This window comes from Thamnophis sirtalis, unplaced genomic scaffold (assembly GCF_051295495.1).
Source record: "Thamnophis sirtalis isolate CommonGarterSnake01/CBP01778 unplaced genomic scaffold, rThaSir2_p1.2 scaffold_2, whole genome shotgun sequence".
Taxonomy (NCBI): domain Eukaryota; kingdom Metazoa; phylum Chordata; class Lepidosauria; order Squamata; family Natricidae; genus Thamnophis; species Thamnophis sirtalis.
In genome coordinates this window covers 68,536,447-68,553,698 of record NW_028261382.1, presented here as the reverse complement: position 1 = coordinate 68,553,698, position 17,252 = coordinate 68,536,447, and the positions used below count along the sequence as shown (strand labels likewise).

General features: G+C 45.6%; 1 protein-coding gene across 3 annotated transcripts in view; it reads right to left on the bottom strand.

Annotated features, from left to right (window-relative positions):
- The window catches only part of SPECC1L (sperm antigen with calponin homology and coiled-coil domains 1 like), a 69,679-nt gene that overhangs the window by 48,061 nt on the left and 4,366 nt on the right, over positions 1 to 17,252 (bottom strand). For all 3 annotated transcript variants that reach the window (XM_087705921.1, XM_087705923.1, XM_087705922.1), the window contains exons 2-5: positions 12,084 to 12,272; positions 5,513 to 5,672; positions 1,553 to 3,186; positions 301 to 508 (exon numbers count right to left, since the gene is read on the bottom strand). In XM_087705921.1, coding sequence (XP_087562047.1) covers positions 301 to 508; positions 1,553 to 3,186; positions 5,513 to 5,672; positions 12,084 to 12,236 — 2,155 coding nt within the window. In that variant the 5' untranslated portion in view covers positions 12,237 to 12,272. The remainder of the gene's footprint in view (positions 1 to 300; positions 509 to 1,552; positions 3,187 to 5,512; positions 5,673 to 12,083; positions 12,273 to 17,252) is intronic.

Below are 17,252 nucleotides of genomic sequence, written 5' to 3'. Positions count from 1 at the left end.
CCATCCAGATCACAAAACATCTCTCTAGTAACCCTTTTTCTAAAAGAGAAAGCTGTTCATGAAAATGCCGCATTGTCACAATCAAACTAATTCAAATTCAGGCATCATGGTCAAACTGGGGACAACTACTGTATTTCCCCACTAGAAAATAACAACACTAACAAAAATGAAAGCATTGGAAGGACAGAATTAATTTTCTTATTGTTTTTGCGGTGCTTTAATTGTTGTAAGAACTTGACCCCACCCCACCCCGAGAAAAACAACTGCAAAAGTCCCAGGGAAAGCCCAGAGGATACTTACTCTCCAAGTCAGTAATGATGAGGTTGTCATGGAGTTTCACTGCTCGATGCTGCTCTACTTCGTCCTCCAGTTCAAATATGGTTTCTTTCATGTCACTCCTTTCTGTCTCCTTCTCCTCCAAATCTGTGCGTATTTTCTCTAAGGTCATGTTCAGATCCTCAATTTGCTTTTTGGCTTCTTCTCGGAAAGCTCTGTACTCATCTTCTATCTGGTTTAAGATAAATGGCCAGACTCTAATTGCTTCTTCCAAACAGATTTCAACACTTGCGTCCAGGATTAAATTTGTATTACACATTGCAGAATGCCAACTATCTCGGCTGAAGTCTCCCTATACGCTGTCATGCTAGATATTGCAATAACCGAATCAGTAAAGAGGTATTAACTTCCTATCAACGTGAGAACCCGAATCTCTCCAGCTTGGCCTCCTGTCTTCATTAGGCCTTCCGAGGTGTCAGCCTGACAATAGCAATAGCACTTAGACTTATACACTGCTTCACAGTGCTTTATAATTGTCTCCAAGCAGTCAGCCTCTTGCCCCACAACAATCTGAGTCCTCATTTGACCCACCTCGGAAGGATGGAAGGCTGAGTCAACCTTGAGCCTGGTGAGATTCAAACTGCCCAATTGCAGGCAGCCAGCAAGTAGCAGAAGTAGCCTGCAGAACTGCACTCTAACTATTGCACCACCACGGCTGTTATCCTTTGCCAGTTGCCTGAGAACCCTTTGAACAAGAGCAGTCTTTCTTAACCTTAGTAACTTGAAGATGTGTGGACTGCAACTCCCAGAATTCCCCAGTCATCCTTGCACTCAGCCTTCCTGAGTTGAAGTCCACACACCTTCAAGCTGCGAATCATGTATGCTCCCTGATGTGGAAAACACAACTATGGTTAGTTCCAATATTTATCCAGGCCAATGTACTTATCATGCTACTGAAAAACGTCTCATCACCACTGGACACATCTATGCTTGTATACCTACTCAAAGCTCAGAGCTGAAACATAAGGACGGCACTCCTACCTTTATTATTCTGAGGGAAAGTGAGGCTTAACCTTGAAATGAATGGTCCTGAAGCAGGATCTGTCCAGGGGCTGAGCAGCTCAGCAACTAGCCCTAGGTATTTAAGGGAGAACCAAAGGACAGGTCCGGGAGGTTATATATGTGGCTCACAGAAGCTTCCAAGTAATTTGTCTGCCTCCCACTTTCAACACACCTGGGAAAGCCTTCCTATTCAATGACACTTTTGGACCTTTACCTTTGCAATGGCATCTTGGAGACGGTTGGCATCATTACGTGTCCGAGCAAGCTCTTCCTGTAAGTTGCCAGCTAACGTCTCTGCTTTCTCTTTGTCGAGCCTGACACTCTCTAGCAAGTCCTGGATGTCTGACTTATCACCCGAGTTGTGTATAGAATAGAGCTCAGCAACTTTCTGCCTCTCGTGTTCCAGCTGTGCTTTTAACCGGTTCATCTCAATTTGGTCACTGGAGACAGTAGCTTTGTACTCATCCAAAGTAGCCGCCAGGGTGGCCTTGCTTTTCTGCTCTGAGTCAAGAATTCGCTCCATGTGGTGATTCCGTTCCTTCAATGCCCCGATCATCTCTTGGGCTTCCTTATTGTCTTGTTCAGCCATCTTCAAAGTGTTGCTCAGATGCTGCTGGACACCCAGAAGCTGCTCTCTTTCAAAACGTGCATTCTCTGCAAGGTCCATAAAACGTTGCTCTAGCTCCAGGTAGCGTCCACTTTTCATGTCTTCATCAATAACATAGGATATATGATGCTCGTCTAAAAGAGAGCGGAAATACTCAATTTGTCGACTAAAGTGTTCCAACTTATCACTTTGCTGGCACAAAGATTCCATGAGGATAACCTTTTCCTCTCCAAGCCTTTCATTCTCACTGTTCAACTCCTGGGAAATTTGCTGTAAATCTGCAAGTTCCTGAAGAGTTGCTTGAAGTTCTTCTGCTGTGCTGTGTTGATTCTCTTCCATCTGATGAATCCGTTCTGTCAAACAAGCCACGGACACTTCGCTGGCATTGCCACTGCTCCCTTTTCTTGAGGTCTCTATGCTTGGCAATCCTTCCGACTCTGAAGACGAGGGAGCATCTAAAGCATCGTCACTGGAAGTGAGTGGCTGATACACTTCACTACACTCACTATCTAGATTATCCATGGAGTTGCTGTGCTGATTGTCCATTAAAGTATTCTCGTCCTGACTTAAAAGATCTTCCATGGAACCAGGAGCGGAACCTTCCACCGAAGAAGTAAGAGTTCCTCCACCATCGCTGTGGCTTCCAGTTGTTATTTCTGGGCTCAGAGATTGGTAGCCAAACAGCTTTTCGGAATTATCCAACCTTTGCTCTAGAGAAAAACCCAAGGCATTTAATCTATCTTTTAACATCCGGTTTTCATTCTTCAGCTGATTCAGCTCCTCTTGTATGGCAGAGTTTTGCTCTTGCAAATGCAGCAGTGTGGATTCCACATCAGTCGGCTGGTGGATCACAATTGTTTCTTTATCCTCAGATTTTTCATCACCCTCAAACGGATCTTCATGAAGGCCCAGCTGAGCACGCATCTCTCTTAGTTCATTCCTTAAGTGGAGGATCTCAACGTCTTTTGTTTTGGCTAGCATCAGGAGATCTTTCACTTTTGCCTCTAGAACAGATTTATCACTGATCTGATTGTCTGACTTTGACTTGCTCATGCGGAGATCAGAATCCTGACTGGCATGGCTACGGGAACGTTTTGCAAGAAGGACATCGCTGTTCGACTGACCAGTCAGGGGCAGTTTTTTGCTTTGTGTTGGTCGCGAACGGTCACGAATTCTTTCCCGAGAAGAGCTGGATTCCTTATTTCCAGATGAAGTGCTACGCTTAGCTGAAGAATTTGTACCTGTGTTGTTTTTAAAAAAATAAATTAAAAATGAATTAAATTGGTAGGTAAAGACACAATTCTGTAAAAGGTAAAGTATTTGTTTCAGGAATACGAGACTATAAATTCTAATGCACATATTTGAAAGTTAATGATTGAAAACAATTGTGTGTAGCAACATACAAAATAAAAATAATCATACCACAATAAGCCATAAAAGTTAATGCTGAGTAGCTACATATACTACAAATAGGAGAAACAACAACGCAGTGGGTCCCTGATAAGTCTCTGAGAAAGTTTCATATCCAGATGACCAAAATGGAGCTCTTCATTTTTCCAGTTGCACTAATGGTCTGTATTCCGCTTGCAGTCAAAGACTGTACCAAGGTCTTCCTTTCACAAGCACAATTGTTTACTTCTTCTTCTCCAAAACCAGAATTCAAAATAATTTTGTAGTTCTGGCATGGAAAGTAAGCAGTAATTTCTGTTTGCTAATTTGTTTGCATGTCATGTTATATACAGCTGACAAGTTATAGTCAGCAGTAAACATTTAAAAAATATAACAAATGCACAAGCAGGTAATCCGTTCATGATCCTGGGTAACTGAATATGAACTAAACATGTCCTGATTAACATGTCATATAGGCCATGACATATGAACAGGCCCCATTTGAGCTGAGCTGGATTCATTTCATTGAGACCCAGCCATGCAGATTTCTTAGGAATAACGGCATGATTGGCCATTGACTTTTCCCATTTTTTTAAACTTGTCGATCTAGTCAAACTGAAATTACATGGTGGTCTCCCATGCCTGCTTAGGTTCTGAGCCCAGAGAAGGTCAACTGGGCACCACTAGCTGTAAATGAGCATTAGCACCATGCAGTGTCTATGTAGATTCTCAGTCATCTAGGTCATAAGGTGCTTTTTCAAGAGGCAACTGGACTTTCTGGTTTTTTTTTGAAGATTTCCCTTCTCATCCAAGAAGCTTCTTCAGCTCTGACTGGATGGTGGGGAATGGAAGGATTTATACTCCTTACAGACCGCTGGACATTTGCATTCTTTTCGTTGTTAAGGTCACCTGGAGATTTATCTGTGTCATCAGGATCAAACACGGAAGAGGTAGAAACCAAAGCCTTAGAATTCTTCACAGGAATTCCACCCACTCACTAGTATAGGTATGTGGAGGATACTTGGGTCAAGATCAAAACACAGGAATTGGAAGCGTTCACCAAACATATCAACTCTGTGGACAGATACATCCAATTCACACGGGAAGATGTTATGGAAAATAGTTTGGCCTTCCTGGACTGTGCACACATTAAGGAAGAGAGAAGCCTTGACACTTAAGTTTACAGAAAACCCACCCACACAGATCAATATTTACATTTTGAATCCCACCACCCACTGGAACACAAAATGGGAGTCAGCAGAGCCCTACACCACCGAGCTGAAGGGCTCCCTACTAGCAAAAATGGGAATGAAAAAGAATGAAACGCATTAAGGAAGCTATCCCAAGTGGGCCTTCATCAAATCTCCAAAAAGACCCTACAGGAGCTCCTCCATGACACATAATGAGGAAAACAATAAACAAAGCAACATTGTCATTCCGTAGGTTGCAGGCATATCGGAAAAGCTCAAGAGGATCTTCAGTCAACATAACATTCATGCACACTTCAAACCCAAGAATATACTAAGGCAGAAGCTCGTCCACCCCAAGTATAAAACACCCAGACAGAAACTGAGCAACGTGGTATATTCAGTACAATGCAGTGAGCCATGTGCAGATTTGTACATTGGGGAAACAAAATAACTACTCTATAAGTGCATGGCACAACACAGGAGAACAAACCCATCAGGACTAGATTCAGCAGTCCACAAATGCCACTTTTTTGAAGACAGCAAAGTCCACATTTTGAACAGAGAGAACCGCTGATTTGAAAGAGGGATCAAAGAGGCATTTATGTCCAACCTGAACAGCCCTCTCTCAACAGAAGGGGAGGGATAGGACATCATCTATCTCCAGTCTACAACAACAGTTCCAAGAAGGCTCCACACCCATTTCCACCACTCAGGTGACCCTGATGAGAGATAAACCTCCAGCTGGCCTTAACACCTCCCGAAAAGAATGCAAATGTCCAGCTGTCTCCAAAGAGTATAAATCCTTCCATATCCCACCATCCAGTCAGAGCTGAAGAAGCTTCTTGGACGAGAAGTGAAAAGTCTTCAAAGAAAAGCCAGAAAGTCCAGTTGCCTCTTGAAGAAACACCTCTGGGATAGCACCGTGCAGCCAACGTCCCTTGCTTGTCAAGCCCCAGTGGCCTTAAGAAAAAGATCTTTGCATCTGTACCTGCAGTGGATTTTGATTTACTCTCCGCAGGATTCATGGTGGTGTTCCCTGCAGCAGAAGGGGCTGTTGAGGTAGGAATACTCTTCTTGCCCCCTTTGACCCCGTTGCTGACGTTCATCCCTCCGGCCATTCCAGTTAAAAGATCATCGTTGCTCTTTGTCTGCAGGACAGGGGCAAAGCCACACATTAAGAGTGTCTGGCCGGAAGCTCAAACTTTTTTTTTAACTATAGGCACCTATGCCAAGAGTCAAATTTCTGAGAAATGGATAGCATATGATAAATAAAAATAAATGTAAAAGATTTGGAATTAAAATATAATTAGTTACAACAACAACAACAACAATAATAATAATACCAGGTGATAGCAGGGTCGCTGAGAAGGAACATGAAAAAATCGCAAAATACCAGGACTTAAAAATTGAAATTCAACGACTATGGCACAAACCAGCAGTGGTAATTCCAGTGGTAATTGGCACATTGGGTGCTATTCCAAAAGCACTGGAATTACATTTAAAACAATAAAAAATTGACAAAATCACCATCAGTCAAATGCAAAAAGCCGCACTGCTTGGATCTGCACACATATTACGAAAATACGTTACAACATCCTAGGCCCCTGGATGGGGCCCGACTAGTAACCCATGCCAAATCCGGTGAAACAACTGGCCGCTGTGATACAATTGTATAATAATAATTTAAAAAAAACAACCAGCATTCCTGCATATAAAACATAGCTGAATCCTCTTCCCTGAAGGGAAAGAATGGCACACTTTTCAATGCATCAGAGGTTCAACTGAACAGAATTTCCTTCCTATACAGGCAGTCCTCCACTTACGACCATTCAGTGACTGTTACAACAGCATTGAAAAAAGTGACGTATGACCAGTTTTCACATGATCGTTGCAGCATCTCCATGGTCATATGATCCCGATTGTCTTTTAATCTGCATGAAAATCTTTTGTCTGGTTTCTTGTCATGATCAGGTGAGAACATTTCCATTTATCTATCGCAAAAAGGCAGACTAAAAAAAATAAAAATCGCAGCAACACAATGGAACAAACTTCTCATCCTTTTCATGGAGGGTCCACTCTCATCCTTAACAGACCTACCTAGATTAAGCATTCCTTCTCACCATCTGCATTTCTACCACATGTTTTTTTTTTCTTTTAAAGTTAAGTAGATTAATTACAGACATGCTGCGTAGGTAAGAACAGTCTATTAAGGAACTAAATAGGTCAAGTTGTAAAAAGAGCTTCATGATTCAGCCTGCAAAAATCCACCCCGAAAATGGTGACCAGCCTGGCTCACCCTCTTGGCTTCCAAATGCAGCCGGGAAGAAGCTCCTCCCACTTTCAGAGGGCGACGTCACTATAGGGCGGTGTCAGTACTTCAAGAAAGCACACAGCAGAAATGCAAATTATTTTTTAAAAAGTAACTACAACTCCAGGGATGTCAGAGACAACTATATGGGAGACATGTAAAGCTTATGAGAGGAATCTGAGCTGGGCTTGCTGCAAATCAGAAAAAAGGCCATAATAGATGTAAATCACAATTAAAAGAGATTTGTAAAAGCAGTCTAGATGCACAAGCATTGAAAGAATTAAGTAAAGTTAAACAACAATTAATTTAGTGAAAATGACAAAATTTCAAAAGAAGATAAAACATGTCAAAAAAAAACCATTTTGAAATTGCGAACAAACCAAACTCTGGCATATCAAGAGAAGAGAGGAAGAAGGTGGAGGAGGGGGAGGGGAATGTACTACGAGATACAATACTGGAAATTTAAAAAAATACAATTTTTTAAAAAAGTAATTATATGCCAGGCATAACACCGAAGAAACTAATTTGAAGACATATACAGGTAGTCCTTGACTTGCGACAGCAATTGAGACCAGAATTTCAATCACTAAGCAATGCAGTCATAAAGCACACCTGTATCGCTTAGTGACGGCAAACCCACCATTAACACAATGGTTTCACTAGGCAACTTCCTGCTTGCTTCCCACAACCAACTCAGTAGTTCTCAAGCAGGTGGAGAGGGAGGCTGATGCCAGGTGGGGTTGGAGGAGGAGGAGGAGGGGGCAGGGGTGGGGTTGTGGGAATGGCTGGCAGGGTGGGAGGGGAGAAAGGCTGCGGGGTGGGGGGGTTACCCCAGGGACTTGTCATCTTCCCTGCCAGCTTTTCCATTGACTTTCTGTGGAAGTCAGCAGTGAAAGTCGCACATGCCGATCACATGATCATGGGCTGTTGCAACCGGTCATAAGCGCGAGCTCAGATTGTGATCATGTGACTGCAGGGATGCTGGGACAGCTGGAACTCCAAAGACACATTCTACCCACCATTTCTTTAGTGACTCTGGAATGTCGAATGGTTGCTGAAAATATGATCCTAATTCAAGGATTACTTGCGCTGAAAACTCAGAAAGCTTGCACTGATTTTACTGCTGAGCTGCTCTAAACATAGAAGGAAAGAAATATTAAGCTTCTTCCTTAGATAAAGATAATGATTTCCCTCTACAGTGCCCACAAACTGCCATGCATAAAAAAATGAAGAGTTCCACAACTAGTTAAACAGGTTCCACCAGTGTATAGTAAAAGGAGTTTTTGTTGAGAAAAAACTGAATGGACGAAAATGTTATTTTCTACCCAGTAAACCAGCTTATTCAAATCACTTTTGCTTCTAGTTCTTTTACTTCCCAAGTCAGGGTAGTCTCCTTAAAACTTGTCAGTTTGACAGACATTTAACAAATAACTATGACAGGTATGTGAATTATAATGCTGTGCTTTTAATTAACTCACATCATTCTACTTTATTATTATTGTTAGCTGCTGGGACTCTTAACAGATCCAGTGGTATGCAAATAAACCATAAGCCTTCAACCCTAGTTATTATTTGCTACACAGACTTATAATTACTATACATGAATCTTTAATGATCATTCAACAGAGAGAGGCCTGAATTAATGAGTGCAGGCAGCCCCATTCAACCAAGTAAATAAGGTACACCAAATCATGGGTGGCATCTATGCCTATCATACAAATGTGAAATGTGAAGCAGTGGCCAGAGCAGCTCGGTTCCTCCTGGGCAAGGAGAGGCCACAGGGATAACTGCAGGGCTGTGCTGAGAACTATTCTAGCCATCAACTGGATAAATCGCTCAGATTTGTTCAGAGTTGGAATCTGACTGTACCGGTCTTTTGCAATTGCCTGAGGCACAGCCTGGCTCAGTTATCGGGAAGAGTTCAACCTACTGGCCCCGATGTTCCTGATGTCAGTCTGAGAACCGAACAGGGTTCTTGGGGCTGTGTGTTCAACCACCGGTATTTCAGTTCTGTGTTCCTCCTGGTTGATCAAGATCTTCTGGGAGGCGAGGGACCCTCTGCTGGAGGGTATGGTCCCATCTGCCTTGAAGCCCCATAATGGACCCAATAGAGCTGACCTTTTTGTACAGTCTTCAACATTCCCTTCTTAGAGAAGGTTGTTGGTTTATAGCTCCAAAGGTCTCTGAAAGCAATAGATTATATGGACTCTTCAGTCAGGAATCAGCCCAGGGACAATACTGAAAGGGCACTGATCACACTGGATAATCTTGGGCAGGCTCAGGATAGCGTGTGTGTCCATCCTGGTCCTGTGCTCTGGGGCTCTACTTCCTCACCACATTCACTTTGAAATGGTAAACGGTTTCCTCCTTGAACAGGGGGTTGGACTGGAAGACCTCCAAGGTACCTTCCAATTCTGCTATTACCATTCCTATGTCAACCCTGAAGCTGACCTGACTGAGACCATATTGAGACCAGCACTGACATACTGGAGAAGAGGGACTGGGGGAGGGGGGGCAAATAGAGATAGTTGGGCTGTTGTAGTCAAAACAAAAATACTTTCTCTTGGGAACCAAGGACATTTCTGCAGGTGCTCAGGAGGAGGAACTGGGGTCACCTAGCAATGGGACAGTATTCTGATTGGACCATGTGACCGATTGTTTTGAAAAAGTGACAAACTTTTACTTTTCATTAGGTGAATATCGCAAGAATAGTCAGTTGGTTTTCACCAGCCTCAGTTTTCACCTATGACATACCTAATAAAATCATTCTTTGAGGAATCCACCTGCCTCAGAGAATTTTGTTTGCTATGAGTACGCTACTTGGAACCCTGACATCCTATTTGATACACAGTTGTATCCTTCTTGGCTGACCAAGCAACATTGCCAAGGCCCAGGCTGTGAGGGGCGGGATATGAAATTAACTTTGGCTGAACTCTGGCAAGCGGCAGCGGTGGGTTTAAAGCCCCCCACGGGAGATATCCCATTTCCGACTCTGCCTGTGGCTACACTTCTCCAGTCAGAATCAGTGGACAACCTGAAGGTCCTCTTGGTTCCTGCTCACGGGCGAGTAGCAGCCATGGCTGGGGGTGCCTTTGCACAGCTTGGCTTGTGCACCAGTTTCTGGCTCATAAGGCTCATGCCATAGTCACCTCCCAATTGGATTACTGCAATGACCTCTACATGGGGCTGTCCTTGAAGATCATTTGGAAGCTGCTACTGGTCCAGAATGCAACAGCGCAGGTAGTTTTTGATACCTCTTGCTACATCCATCTAACATCTCTGCAAGCCGTGCTGGCTCACAGAAAGCTTCCAGGTGCGATTCAAGGCAGTTGTAATCTATAAAATCCTGTGTGGACAAACCCAACCCTAACCACTTTTAGTTGAGTTGAGTTTATTATATTTCTATGCCGCCCTATTCCCCAGAGGGGACTCAGGGCGGCTCACAACCAAGTCGGGGGGGGGGGGGTACAAATAAGAAAAAAAGAACACGAACAAAACAATACCACAATTTAAAACACTCAGCAACCATACCATTTGAGGGGGGACAAAAAACTCATTAGCCCCAGGCCTGTCGGAACAGCCAGGTTTTAAGGGCTTTGCGGAAGGCCTGGAGGGTGGTGAGGGTCCGAATCTCCACAGGGAGCTCGTTCCAAAGGGCCGGAGCAGCCACAGAGAAGGCCCTCCTCCGGGTGGTCACCAGTCGGCATTGGCCAGTGGATGGAATTCGGAGGCGGCCTAATCTGTGGGATCTAATCGGTCTATTGGAGGTAATTGGCAGTAGGCAGTCTCTTTATTAGAATATTTGTAGTCACAAGTCTGAATATATTTCCCCTCCTGCCTTGTATTGTCATATGAATTGGGAATGGAAGGCTGGTTTCATAAATCTCTACCTTGGTAGGAACTAAAGTTTATGTTTATCTGTTTATTGCCTTGGTAGTAGAACTTTGCTCTTTCCCAAAACTACTCTCTCCTTTCTAGAGTAGGGCTGCCTTTCTCCCATGGTTTCTGCTTGTGGCACTGAGTGGGGCAAGCAGTGGGGCATGGTTTGGGTCCCCTCCATTTAAAATATGTCATCCTGTTGGACACAGAAATCATGTTTTTTCTGTGGCAGCACTTGCCTTATGGAACAGCATCCCCTACAGATACAGGTAGCCCTGACTCAGTTAGCCTTTCACAAGACACTGAGACTCTGGCTTGTTTCCCAGGTATTTGGATCAGGAGTTCAGAGCTCCCTTGTTTTTTATGGTTGCATTGCACTATTTACCTTGGGCATCATAGGCAATTATTCGTAACTGCTATGTTTTTAATCCCCTTCATGGATTACTGCCTTGTCGTGGTGAAGGGGCTTGCGTAGCTCAATGAAGCTGTGAGCTATGCTGTGCAGGGCCACCCAAGACGGACAGGTCATAGCAGAGGGCTCTGACAAAACGTGATCCACTGGAGAAGGGAATGGCAACCCACTCCAGTATCTTTGCCATTAAAACCCCATGGACAGCATTGTCCATGGGGTCGCGATGGGTCAGACACAACTTCGCAGCTAAAAATGTTTTATATTTTTTAATGACCTTCAGATCAGGAACACAGTAGGGTGCACGATTGCTGTAGGGGGATGCTGCAAATGGGGCCTAGGGAATGTGGTGGGGGTCACAAGTGGGGGTGGGGGATTCAGGCACTACTTGCTATGGACTGGGTCTCCTCATTGGCATTGCTTGTGAAAAGCAGCAGGATGACTGCAACCACAGCAGGTGCAAGCTGGTTGCTAAGTACCCAATTGGCCCTCCCTGCCTGGGGAGTGCTGCCACAGCCAGAACCTAAAGCACCAATTGTAAAAACCACTCGTTGAATGCCATCATAACTTTGGACAGTTGTTGAATGAGTGGGTTGTAACTTCAGGACTAGCTGCTGTACCTAAGTGCCAGACTCAATTTTAAGTGCATCATGGGAAAAGGGTGAAAATGTAGGAATATTAATTGGATGAGTCCAACTCAAATTCACCGAAGGCAGAATTATTTCTATCTGCAAGACTTCATAAACAGTGCAGGTTCTGCTTTCTCTGTGTCTGTATTTCTCTACAGTTAGAAAACCTGTTACCTGTAGAGAATGTATAACCCCATGTACAGGAGGCAACAATAAAAAAACTGTCAATATACAATATACAGGCGTATTTGCAGCATCTTCTCTGCTGCTCATGCCAGGGTCCTCTGTTGATATTGCCCTCTTTCCCCGGTACTTCAAAAGAGTTGTGGCTTACCTTCAGGAAAGAGGCTGCTGTTCCTGCTCTTGGAAGTTTTGTTGCTGCAGACGTTGTGGAACTGGTCTCTGTTTTAATTTTCTCTACTGTTTGCATTTTAGTTATTCCAGGCACTTTGGGCACCGAACTAATATTCCGGCTTGCTTTCTTCATTCTTGGCTGCCTGCTTGATATACATTTACTAACAATCTGCAGAGAGAAAACAGATTTTCAAAAACTGAGGGCATGATTATTTATATAGTAACTATTCACACACCTATAAATAGTCCCACCCTGCCTAGCACTTTTTGCACAGACTACAAATCCTACAGTAATACCTCCGGTCTCCCTGGACCCTGCTCAGCTCAGTCCAAACCCAGATTCACCTAGATTCTAAGTAACTTTGGAATTCTTACTCATTTTCTAGCATCACTGAGGCACTTCCTTTTGTTCCCCTCGTCTTCTTTTTACATTGGAGAATACATTTGTGTTTGTTTGATAGACAACTTTAAGTCTTTTCTTCTTCAGTAGCGTCTCTTAATAGTCTAGAATTAAAAAGACCTCTGCCTGCCTATAAATGAGCTCCAAACACGAAGACTGTTAGAACAACAAGGATAAGATGCTCACCTTTATTTTCTACTCAAATTAAAATACTATTGTGGCTCAGTGGTGGTTGGAGATTGAAACACATAAGGGAATATTGCTCCCGCCCCCCTCAACTTGAGTCCGGAAGCAGTTCCATAGCAGTATAAGCCTGTTGTTTCTTCTTTCTGCTTTTCCCAAATTCAGCAGAGCTTTTGCCCTGCACTTTGTTACTTTGATTCTAAACAATTATTGGCCAATAAATCTGAAATCTTTATCCTCTCTGATTCTCATCTCTCCAAAAATATTTATGTATTTGAGTCTCTTAATTGAAAATATAAATGAGATAATTTAGTAATCAGAAAATTAGTACAAGTTACATTGGCTTTAACACTTTCTTTCTGAAGTCTGTAGTTTTTTTTAATCTATAGAGAGTTTAGGCTAGGCTAAGGCACCAAAGTTTTCTCATTTCCCAGTATCTGCAATTTCATATGTACATTCAAGGAAAAATGAGAACCAACTTTTTTCATGTAGAAATGAAATATAAATAGAACAAAGATAATTAGGTTTTCAAACAAGCTTGTTGGGGCAAAAGCTGCATCAGTATAATTGAAATAATTAAAATACCCTACATACTTTTCTGTACACCGTATTAATCCCACAAAAGTTTTGGTGTAATAAATTATTTAGTCTTGTAATTTGTGACACTAGGTGACAGAATGTTAACTTTAAAGCTGGTTTGACCGTTACTAATTTGGCTGCAGTGACTCAAACTGTAGTCATCTTCTTGCCAGTTTATTACAAATTCTTCCACTAATAGTTGGGCAGTTTCAGTTTATACAGAAGGCAGCTTTTCTGTTACTGAATGTGCACAAAGTTGGATCTCTCTAACTTCTATTCCACAGAATCCACCCTGGAAGTCTTGGCTGTTTGTTCAACCTACTTGAAGAGGTTTCCTTTCTGAGTTAGAACTGTAGGGGTTTGTTGGAATATTTCTCCCTTGACTAGCCAGATTTCTCAGTAGGGTTACTTGGAGAAATATTAAGGTGCTGAGTCTGTTCTTGTTCAGGTTAATTTGGGGGGTTTTTTTTGGGGGGGGGGGAGACCGTTGGCTTACCTGAACGGTCGTTCTCTGGGCGCTGCAAGGAGAGTCCAAGCATGGGTTAACACAGTCTATCTGCACTGAATGCCTGGATAGTACGAATGACCTTGTCTGAGAGTCTTTGTTTCCTCAGGAGCTCCTCCTCAAGTGCCAGACGGCTAACTGCAACCACTGGGGAGCCGGGTGGCTGATGGCACCCTGGCGAAGGGAGATCTGGTCTTGAGGAAATCTCCACGGTTTCCGGACCAAGAGACCTACCAGGTCCACATACCAGGACCTCCTGGGCCAGTGAGGCACGACCAGGAGGACCTCCGCTCCCTCCGCCAGTATCTTGGTCACAACCTGCAGGATGAGTGGCAGAGGGAATGCGTACAAATGTCCTGGGGGCCACTTGCACCTCAGCGCATCCGTCCCCTCCGCCAATGGGGAATGGTATCGGGAGAAGAACCGTGGCAGATGTGTGTTGGAGTGTGTGGCAAAGAGGTCTACTTGCGGTTTGCCAAATCTCCTCATGATCTGCTGGAACAAGTCCGGATGCTGCTGCCATTTGGTGTGGTCGATCTGTTATCTGCTCAGCCAATCTGCTTCCTGATTGCTGGTCCCGGAGATGTGGTCCGCTTTTATGGATGCCAGGTGGCATTCTGCCTACCTGCCCAGCGACTCCGCCTTTGTCATGAGCCTCTTGGAGTGAGTCCCGCCATGCCTGTTTATGTGGGCCTTGGTGGCCACGTTGTCTGTCAACAATAGGACATGGTGACCCACAACCAGGCGCGAGAACTGTCGTAAGGTGAGGCGGGTGGCCCTCAGCTCTAGCCAGTTTATGCTCTGGGCGGCCTCCCCCTGGTTCCACAGACCTTGAGCAAGCTGGCCCTGACAGTGAACCCCCCAGCCGCTCAGACTGGCGTCTGTGGTTACCACAATCCTTTCGGGTTCTTTGAAGAGACACCCCTTCTCGACCGCTGTCGTCCTCCACCACGAGAGGGACCAGAGGACCGGGGGGGGGGGGGGGACGACGACTCACCTTCCTTGAGGAATTGCTGGTTTTGGCTCTCTGCATTGGCAGGAGAAACCACTGGAGTTCCCTGGCATGGAGTCGAGCCCAGGGAACCACCTTCAGACAGGAGATCATGACTCTGAGGAGTTGCGATAGCGTGACGATCGGGACCGACCTGGATCTCCGACACTGCTGTACCCTGCGCCTGAGGTTCTGCAGGCAGTCTGGAGAGAGGAAGACCTGACAAGTGAACGAGTCTATGACCGCGCCTAGGTGTTGGATGCGCATGGTCAGCTGTAGATGGCTCTTTTCTAGGTTCACTCAGAAGCCGTGCTGTTGCAACGTGAGCATGGTCAGCTGAACGTCCCGCCTGGCTTGACTCCGGCTGCTGGAATGTAACATTCCAGACAGATTGGATGGTTTCTGAGATGGGCTGCCACCACCGCTAGGATCTTTGTGAATGTCCTGGGTGCGGACAAGAGGCCGAAGGGCAGGGCCCTGTACTGGTAGTGCCTCCCGTCGTAGAAGAACCTCAGGAACCATCTGTGAGCCACGTGGATCGGAACGTGCAGATAGGCCTCCTTCAGATCTACTGACATGAGTAGATCCCCCCCATCGCATGCACTCCAGGATCGAGTGGAGGGACTGCATTTTGAACTTCTTGTAGGCCGATTTAGATGTTTTAGATCCAAAATGCCCCTCCATCCGCCTGAGTTTTTGGGAACTAGGAAGAGGATGGAGTAGAATCCCTGCCTCTCCTGCCCCTGGGGTATGGGTTCTATGGCCCTGATCTGGAGAAGGTGGAGGATTTCTGCCTGCATGAGATTTTTGGTGTCGGACACCGAATGAATGACCTCTGGGGAAAGGACAGGAACTCTAACACTAGACCCTTCCTGATTGTGTTGAGGACCCAGGAATCTGTGGTGATCTCCTCCCACACGTCGGCGTACACTTGGAGCCGACCCCCTATGGGAGGATCCCTGTGATAGTCATTTGCCCCTGCAGAACTGACGGGAAGAGTTCCTGCCTGGTATGGCTTCCGAAAGGACTGCTGTTGCTGCCTACCACGTGATCCGAAGGAGCCCCTGTCCTTGGGAATAGGGTCTATGGAAGAGGTGGATGGTTGATTAGTATCCTGGTTCCGAAAGGACTGCTTACGAAAGGAACCAGAGTTCTTACGTTCGTTCTTTTTCAAAGTGGCTGGGAGGACCTTCCGTTTGTCCTTCATTCGATGACAAACCTGTCTAGGGCGTCCCCAAAGAGCTGCCCCTGTTAAACGGAGCTGAAGCAAGCTTCCATTAACCCTAACCCTAACCCTAACCGGTGGCGAAGCCACAGCAGCCAACGTGAGGTAACGTTGGATGCCAACGCCCTAGAGGCAAACTTAGCGGCATTCAATAAGGCATCTACCGAATACTCAACTGCTGTAATTATTTTGCTGAGGTCATGCTTCCATCGGGATCCCCTGGTGGGAGGCTTAGCCCTCAACTGTCTCAGCCAGAGAAGAGATGTTCTGGTGAAGAAAGAAGCCGAGGTGGATGCCCTGATAGCCCAGGCGGCCGCCTGATGTGTCTTGTGGCACGCCTTCTCAGATCTTTTATCCTCCACCTTGAGACCCTCTAGGAGGTCAGCTGGCAGGTTTGAAGAAGAAGTCAAGGAAACCACCAGGGCATCCACCTCGGGCAATTTCAACACGTCCTCCACCTTACCCTCAACAGAATAAAGGGATTTGTCCCCTCCACTAGGATTGGTCAACGTACCGGGCTGGGCCCAATGACGTTGGACAACGTCCATAAACAGGTCTGGGACAGGAATGACCTCCGGAGTAGGAGTTCTTTCCTTGAATAGACCTTCCTTAGGATCCCTGGAAGAAGAGGGCGTAACTGTCGAACTCTTGGGAGCAGAGCCCAATTCAGTGGCCGCCTTGGCCTTATGTAGAATAGATTTAAACAAGGTCAGCTTGAACAGGCCAGTGAAGGCCGGCTTGTTAGGGGGAAGATCCTCATCTTCCGATAACATAAAGCCTTCAGCCTCCTCTTCCTCCTCCCAAACCGACTCCTCCATGGCCACTGAGGTGCCCGGAGAGGCTGGAGCCTGAATAGGACTATGGGCTGGGGCCCTTTTAGATTTGGATGAGCCAGGTTTACTGGCCTCCCTGTACTTCATGCCCTCGGCTATGCCCTGGAAAATAGCAATAGAAATGATCTCCCTCATTTCGGCTTATTTGTCTTCCCTGGGCCGAGAACCAGGCCGGGCAGGCCTGCTCCTGCGACTCCCAGTGCTACTCCCCTCTCCCTTCCTCTGTCAGAAGTAGGCCCTGGAAAGGCTCCAGTTCTTCCCTGAGGGACAAACTTAGGGAATCCGGATACCCCCATGATGCATCTGGGGAGGAAGCTCTGCACCCCTCCCCCATGGGGGATGGGGATCTGCTACCCTGAGGGGATGGGGAGTCCCGTCCCCCCCCCCTTGGGGAATGGGCGAGCCTGGCTTTTGCCCTGCTGCTGTGGGGCCT